Raw genomic sequence first — 8619 nt, 5'->3', positions numbered from 1 at the left:
TTACCTTTCTCATGCATTTCAGTTTCTCTTTGAACACAAAAGCAGTTCCTGATGCGAAACTTCCTTCAGGTCTATTTAAAAGCAGCATAACCTCAAGCTCCTTCCCAATAGTGCCAATGCCTTCCAGCTTCCTCAACTGGAAGAAGACATCTGAATGAAAGAGATCTTCCAGGAAAATATAGGAACAAAAGCTGCTATAATGGGTTTGGGACTAATGAAAGTGCCAAAAGGAGCTGGGAGGTCAATGTCTGGTTATCCCACAAAGTCTTTATTTTCCAAAGCACCTAGTAGAGGAGGGAGGCACACAGTGACTTTGAGAGGGATGGATACTGGCTCCCTGAGGAAATGCTCTTGGATTTCTGCATCTAAGCTGCTGTTTCCTCTCATTATCAAGAATGGCTGGTACTGCTTTTGTGGGAAAAGAAAGTAAATCAGTGAAATGAGCGTTCACCAGCCCTGCAAAATAGATTCTGAAATACAGAGGTGCCTTTGGTGTCCTGTGTTATAAAATTACCCCAACAAGAAAAATGCAGGTGCAGAGCAGTGTTGTATTTTTCTCTTGATATAGAATTCTATATGTGTGCTGTTGATCACTGCTATGGGCAAGATTTACAGGCAGCTTGGCAAATAATGGGGTTTCTAATTGTACATCTAAACTAAAGGGTCCTCAAAATTAGCAGATCTTTCAGGAAAACTCTAATTGGGAAACTAATTCTTCCTTCTCCCTACCCCCAAATTTGCCTCTATCTAGGGCTGTTCTTAAAGCAAGAGCACTGTCAGTATCAGAGAAGCAGAATCTTCTAACTCAGGAGCTCTTTGATATGCAAAAGCTCCTGCTCACCCCATCAGTACACTCACACACATTCCCAAGGTTGGGAACTCCAGTACAGCAGGCAGTCAGGAGAGACTGGGTCACTGCAGCAGCCTCAGTAAGCTACACTTGTGACTTGGCTGTTTGAGCTTATCGAAGCCATCATTCTATGCTACTTCTTTCAGTGTCCCTGCTGCTGCCTGCACAGTGAAGGCTGCAATGGAAATCTGCCTCTTAACTTCTTCCCAGGCTTCATGCTGATCCACTTTGCTTTCAATATCAAACAGGGCATCATAGATCCCCGGGAAGGACTCTCCAGCATACTTGTTGTGGCTGCTTGGAGCAAAGATGACATGCCTGAAGGGGGGGAAAGAGAAAATAGAACTATATTAAATAATTAAAATAATCATTAATGGTGTGTGTGTTCATTGTAGGGAACTGTTGTATGCTACATAAAGCAGCTATGAACCTCGTGAAAATCAGAACTTAACAAATACACAGGACATCTTGCTATGTATAAAAGGACAGGTGGAAGAAGAAGGGCTGGGAAAGGAATGTAAAAAGAGGGGAAAAAACCTACTGGATAATCTTGAGAAAACCATGAATTCTTCAGAGGAGAAGTGATCGTATTGGGGCAGAACTGAGCAAAAGTATCAATTTCATTTGTTGGTGGGACTTTTCCTTAAATAATGAATAGTTGCTGATCTGCTTTTAAATTGATTTTGTTCATATGAAGTATCAAAGCACATCTGTAGCATGTGAGAGGCTTCCCAAATCAAAAGAAACACTAAAACTACATTAATAAATGCAAGTAAGTAAAAAAAAAAAGTTAAAATATCCCCAATAGCTCTAAGTGATACCCAATATCCAACAAGAAGAACTGTAAGAAACAACCATTTAATTCTTCCAGAAATGTGAATGACAGTTTATCCTAAGAGAATGGAAGAGTGATTCTCAGATTCTACCTGCTTGAGGGACTTCCAGCTTGGTGTGAAAGCCATCCATCAGTGACTTAGCTATATGCAGTCATTAGTAAATGGAGATGCTGAGAGTAAAGTGAGGCAGTCACACACTTGACACTGGCAGTTAGCTTGTTGTCAAGTGTTATTAATAAATGCACTATAAAATGTATTGTGGTGCACTAAACATTGTCTGTCTCTGGGCCCATGTGGTTGTAGAGAGAAAACTTCAATAACTAATAATTATTTAAGCTAATAGGTGTATCTACAGAAGCAGCCAAGGCGGGGGGCAGCTGGGATTCTACAGCACAGCTCATTGGGATTTAATCTATCCTGTGTGCAAAGGTCTCTCTCCAAACGCTCTCTTCTGGACTTCTCCTGATCTTCATTACACATCTGTTCTCATCTTCTTCTCCCTTTTACTCTACTCCCTTTTCTCCTTTCTTTTCAGTACAGTTGATTCTCCACTCAATCCTCAGTACAGCTTTAAAAGAGGAAGTGGTAACAGAAATAGCGCTACACACCTGCAAGGAAAAGTCACAGAGTATGATGGTGAATAAAAACTTAGTACCAGACCCCAGCAGAGGAATTGGGCACCACAAGACTGGTGCAGCCAACTCAGAGGTTATAAACAAAGCCATCTACACACTGGATATTATCTAAAACAATCAACTGAGCTGTAATTCCTATAAGAAGCTTATATGAAGAGCAGTTCAGCTAATGAGTCAGTTAGTCTGATGTTCACTTTCAAAAGCACATTGAGCAAGAAACCTCATTCCTCACCTGTAAAACTTCCTTCCTGGTAATCCAAGAGGATCGATGAAAGCTCTTTCTATAAACATCAGCTGGTCGTTCATGATTCGCACTGTGATTGGCCTGTGAGAAATGGAGACAGAGATTTCACACAGTGAGGAAACATGACTTCATTTTCACTGAACATGAGATGAAAAGTCCAACCTTTTTATCTTTCACTGCTACCCACTTTTCCATGTATTGCAATCGTTTTCATGACAAGGTGATGCTAGTGATAAGCTCTACAGTTGATACTATTCATTACAGCAAGCAGAATTCATCTTAGCAGATACTGCCTTTCTTGGAGTTGAAGAGCTCCATTTTGTACTAATCAGAGAGACTCCCTGTATAGTTATTGGAAAGAAAGAACTGCCACCCTGGGTATGGGTACCTAAGGCAGATATCTCTATATTGAAATATTTATATATAAAACACTTTATGTATTTATATTTTATATATTTATATATAAACCATTTTTTTTTCAAACTTACTCTTTCTTGTCAGCTTGTTCAAGTCTCCTGTGAAATTCAGCAGCAGCCTTTGAGAAGTTCACCACAGCAGAAAAAAGAGGATCTAGAAAGGAAGAACTTGGTGAACAACTTCAGAGTACCTACTTAGCCCAATACACCCACTACCCAGTGGGAGAAAAAATACATTTGTTTTGCTGAAACAATTGCATTATTTTTGTTATCTTTCCGTCATTCATTCATTTCACTTGTGGAGACTTTAAACACCTGCACTACTTGCAGTAATAGACTAAGACCTTGCGCAACAAGGCCAACAACAAAGCAGAATGCTAGATAAAGCTTTCAAAAGTACACATCTTCGCTCTGCCTGGGAAGGAGACAATGGGCTGGCATTGCACATGGAGAACTCTGCAGTTTCCTTTTTAACAAAGGGATGCACACAGCGTTCAGGTATAAATAGCCTGACTTACATCAAAAATACCGTCTCTCCTAGTAGGCTGTGGAAGAATGGCAGGACTTCCCCCTTGGAACATCATGTCCTATTCGTATAATGGAAGAGTGTGATATGGGTATTGAATAGTATTGGGTGAAGTGTAAAAGATACAACTTATGGAATGCAGTGACAGACAAGGTAGATTTAAAGTATCCAAGGCCTGTGATTTCCTCATGCAGGCACTAGAGTTACAGCACTAGAGGCATCTCTGCCATGATCCCCCATGGCCACTCCACAGTGCTGCTACTCAGACCCTGGAATTTTGCCTGTTATGCCTGGCTATGTGCAGGTAAGTCAAGTCAGTGCTTTTTCCAGCTCTGTCCCTGGCAGTACACCCAAACAATGTGGAATAACTTCACCAAAGAAAGAGCAGGCCTTTCTTTTAATGACAATAACAGTTGTCAAAGGATCTGTTTGATACAAACCTGGCAAAACTATCAATTTATAAAACTAATTTCTGTAGAATAAGTTAATAAGGTGAGTATTATGAGAACAACTTCTGGCCTTACCAGAAATCAACTCAATTACAAAGAAGCGAGGTTTACAACTTGTACCTTTTGCCTGCAAGTTTCAGTATCCTCTCTTTGATTATACTGGAATATGAGGCATAAGATTAGGTCATCTCCTAAATCCAGTCCCCTGTTGACAAGTCTGGCCCTTTAATGTTTATAAATTATCACACTATTTTAGTGTGACAGGCCTTCTGTAGCCAAATTTATCACACTATTTGGTGTGATAGGCTTTCTGCTCCCAGGACTCCTCTTGAAAGCTGTTCCGCAGTCTCATTTGCTCTTCTATTTCTAGGAAACCTATTTATTCATTACCAGCCTACAATTGTGTGTTATTGTATTAACATTTTTTGTTTAGTTTACACAATTATAGGCACAGATTTTATGTATACAACCTCTTTATGGACTGCAGTATAGACAGACCTATGTCACCTTGTGAGGCTGAGAATTTACACTTGCCCACAGCCAAGGCAATAGTTTTCCAGTGTGCCGGAGGACAGAGCTCTACCCTGCTGACATCATGGCTATATCATGGCCGTAGATTATATTTCAGAAGCAGTAGGAGGGGATTTAAGAGGAAAAAAAGAAAGATCATCTGAAAATATGTAAAGAATTTGTGCTCATGATCACTATTCAGTGTTGTCAGTGTTGGTTATTTTAGAAAATATGTGATAGCATATGACTGCAAGTGCATATTTCATGAAACAAAGGTTTCCAACCTTCATTTTTGCAAGGGAACAGCTGAAATGGGAACCCAAAAGCAAACAGAACCTTAATCTATTATTATGAAGGGAAATTATGTGATTTATTTGGCTTAATTAACAGTGTTCTGACATGCAGTGTTGTCACAAGGCAACTATGAAACTGCTGAGTTAAATTAGTTTTAATTTACACAGTATTGCAGAAACTGCCAATGTATTTGAATATACCCTGATGTGATTGATAGAGTAAGCAAGGATTATGAATTATAGTTTTATTCAAGCAACTGATCAGGCATTCAAGAATATACTGAAAATAATGAAAAGATTGAAAAACACAACTTGCAAATAACCTGGTCAAAATGACACAAGTATAAAGTTATTAAGGAGAGGTTTTAAGTGATTAAAAAGAAGAAGATTGCTTCTAGAATCTAGGAACAAACATTGTTGTGGTGGTCAGAAGGTAGTTTGAGCAACTTCTAATCCGAAATGAGAAAGAAACTCAATGAAAATAAGTGATTTAACAAAAACTTTGATAGATGTTCTACTGCTGCAAAAATTAATTCCAGTTTTGATATTTCCTTACAAGGTGTGCTGCAGTAAATACAAGAGAGGATTGAAATAAGTCTGTGTTATGCAATGTCTCAGAGCAGATGATCCATCGCACAAGGCTTCTCCTGTCTCAAGTGGCCTTCATACAAAATGGGTGTCTTTTCAAGTTAGTCACAAATTTTCCCCTAAGCCATCATATGAAGTTTTAAATGTAATTATTAATTTTTCCCAAATGAGGATCCAAGATGAGTTAATGTTTCACACAACCCCAAAGAAGTTCTGCATCTCTCAAAGGCAGTTTATATCTCTAAACCATGGGTCCATTGGATAGCGAGTCAGTTGGGATTGTCTGAAAAACCCTCCTTGGCACAGACACACAGAGTGAATGAGGTAAGAAGAGAAAGAGGGAGATGAAGAAGATGGTGGTGGAGGCTATCCTCGCCTGGGACACAGAGCACTCTGCTGCTTCAGACCTGGTTTATATACTTCATTGCAATGTGCTCAAAGGCTCAACAAATGGAGGTATCTCTGGCAGAAGAGTTAGAGAAGTGGTTTTGTGGCCTAAAAGTGGTAGGCAGGCACTGAGAGAGATGGAAAGCAAGTTTCCTAGGGTCAGATGGAGCCTTTGGCTGAGGAGGAACGGGAACCTGTTTCTCTCAGGTTCCAGGCAGTTACCATAAACCTTTGTCTTCTTGAGCAAGAAAGTGAGAAGCAGGATGATATAATCTTTATTCTGCATTTCAGGTCTATGATTTCTCATGAGCACTGTCATATTGTCCATAATCAATAATATAAAAATTGTTATAAACCTCTCACCTAGACAATAATGTGTTAAACCTATGCTTTATTTAGGAAAAAAAAAAAAAAGAAAAAAGAAAAAGAAGCTGCTTAATATGATGGCAGAACTAAAACAGGAAAGTAATGAATTCAGTTTCACAGCTGTAACAGATATAACGTTGTCCCTACATGATTTTAATTAACACACTTAAGAAATAGCTTTATGGCTATTACTCACCAAATGATACTGTGTAAAGTTTCAGCTGTTCTTCATGCTTCTTGGCCAATTTATAAATTCTATTGCTATAGTCTTTTAAGGCTTCTCCATAATCTCTGCAGTCAAATGGAATGATCTGGGAATCTGCCAGTTCCATAAACCAGTTTGCCTCGTAGCTGGGCAATTGTTAGGTGTTTCCTGAAGGTGGGGTCATAAAACTTTTCCACTAACTCGAAGGTCTCATACACTGTGTGATAAACAGGGTAATTGCTGAATTTGTCTGCTTTCTGAAAAAGAGCAAGTAAATTTGTCAGTGCCCTGTATTGTAACTGCAGTTAAGGGATGTATCGATCACTTAACTATGATGTTTTGTACAGATTCCACATGAAAAAAAAGCTATTTGCTACAAAACAGTTTGTTATACTTCCATTTTGGTGCAGTCATTTTAAGAAACTAAATCAACACGAATTCATGGAATGTTACACAAGGTGAAGAGAGCAGGCTACTTTCTCCTTATCTACACAGACCTGCCTTCAGTTCCGTTATGCAGAGACTGCTTTCAGTAAAAGTGAGAACAGTTTTGGGTAGCAGAAGTCCTCCATCATGGCCCTTTTTTATCTTGTTTAACTATTTCTGAACACAGTCTGGACATAATTGTATATTAAGGGCCCTACTAATAGCAAGGTGAAAATAAATATACACTTCACCTCAGATTCTATAAATACTCTTCTGTGGCCTTGACAGCCTATAGAATATACACATTACTGTAACATGTTTTATTCTCCAAACATTTAGGTTTCTTGCTAAATTAAGAAACAAAACTGATATACAAACCAGTCTAAGATTCTTTGAAGCTTTTGTATTAATCACGACCAAATGCTTTTAAAGGATGACTGCTCAGCACTACAAACTTCAAGCAGTCTGGATGACTTACCCTGTTCTTGGTATAACGGACTCTGCCTGATGCAATTCCCAGCCGCTGAAAGTAAGCTTCGAAATCACTGCCTGATCCCAGTTTGTTTATTCTACATATAGAAAAGACAACATTTCCTGTTTGTTATGGTAGTAATTTATGCAATATGCAGATTTTAGACAGAAATTGAGGTCAGTTCTTCTGGAGGGTGCATTAGGGACACTCATAAGATCAGAGACTAGATGAGTGACACGCTTAATGACTCTACCTGATTTTACTCCACTGCACTAATTCAGTAGCCAATATTGCTAGGAAGAGCTTTTAAAGGTAGCAATCCTCATTATGACATTGACCACACTTCAAAAACGACCGTGCATATATGCACAAGAGACGTAAAATTGTATCAGGCATGTTTCTGCAATCTTAAAACATTAATCATCTGTTTCCAAACTAATATGAATTGGGCAGCAATATATGCAAAGACAGATGTGTTTGTATACTTAGCATATTCCACAGTAGAGTCAAAGCCTTAGAAGTAATTTCCACTGCAGACAATTAGCATTTCTTACTTACAAGTAGATATTGCCATCTGCTGGGTAAGGGTGGCAAGACAGAGGGAAAGAAAAGAGACAGATGTGATATTCGAAGTATTTTCAAATATTTATTGAAGTTTTATACTAAGCTTTAGGTTTGGATGTCTGTTCTGGTGAGTAATCGGTGTTTCTCAGCTAAAAAAGAAACAAGTTTCTTCTGTTCCAGCTGGAATTCTTCAGTCAGTATAAATTTCTGCAAGGAGCTATTTGTATCAGCTGAGAAAGATCAGATCTGGTAGCTTTTTCAAAAGGAAGAAACCTCAGTGAGTATAATGAATCTAGAAACTCAACAGGGTCTGAAGGGTAGGGTAATACATGCACATCGTTATGGTCAAATTGCATAACGGAGCAGTGCTGTTTGCCCTTCCATGAGTAATGACACATTGCAAATAAGATTTAGCCCTGAGTCACAGGCTCAGAGTGGTTTGGAGTTCTAATACCTTCAAATATGAAGTTTTAATACTCTCAGATATGGATTTGTAATGTATTACATTTATCTTGCATAAACAAAGAACAAGTAATTACCACTCTAGGCAGTTTCTTTCAACTGAGCATTTGCTTACCCTAACAATTTTGATATTATCTCACCTAATAGTGGGACTAAATTGTATTTTGAATTCTCTCTTCGCCCTGCTCTATTTTGATTGCTTTCCAAATTGCTGTTCTGCTAATAAAAAGCCTTTAAAAAGAGTGAGGTTTTATTTTACAGCAAGCATAGGTGTCACTTTCATTTTAAAAAAAAGTCATAAAATTTGATTTTATTTTACTTTAAAAGATATTGCCAGAAAGTTACCTTGTGCTAAAAGGTTTTGTATTGCTGTCATCAATAGCACATCTT

At 38.4% G+C, this 8619-nt stretch overlaps 1 protein-coding gene across 1 annotated transcript in view; it reads right to left on the bottom strand.

The window, feature by feature from the left end:
- The window catches only part of LOC101877007 (N-acetylated-alpha-linked acidic dipeptidase 2), a 29039-nt gene continuing 20420 nt past the window's right edge, over positions 1-8619 (bottom strand). Inside the window, 6 exon segments of the mRNA XM_034074312.1 lie at positions 1-1168; positions 2554-2646; positions 3054-3135; positions 6297-6429; positions 6431-6562; positions 7210-7300. Of these exon segments, the coding sequence (XP_033930203.1) occupies positions 979-1168; positions 2554-2646; positions 3054-3135; positions 6297-6429; positions 6431-6562; positions 7210-7300 (721 nt within the window). The 3' untranslated portion in view covers positions 1-978.

Source organism: Melopsittacus undulatus, chromosome 2 (assembly GCF_012275295.1).
Source record: "Melopsittacus undulatus isolate bMelUnd1 chromosome 2, bMelUnd1.mat.Z, whole genome shotgun sequence".
NCBI classification, from domain to species: domain Eukaryota; kingdom Metazoa; phylum Chordata; class Aves; order Psittaciformes; family Psittaculidae; genus Melopsittacus; species Melopsittacus undulatus.
The sequence above is the reverse complement of the archived record's forward strand: the minus strand, read 5'-3'. Positions and strand labels throughout refer to the sequence as shown.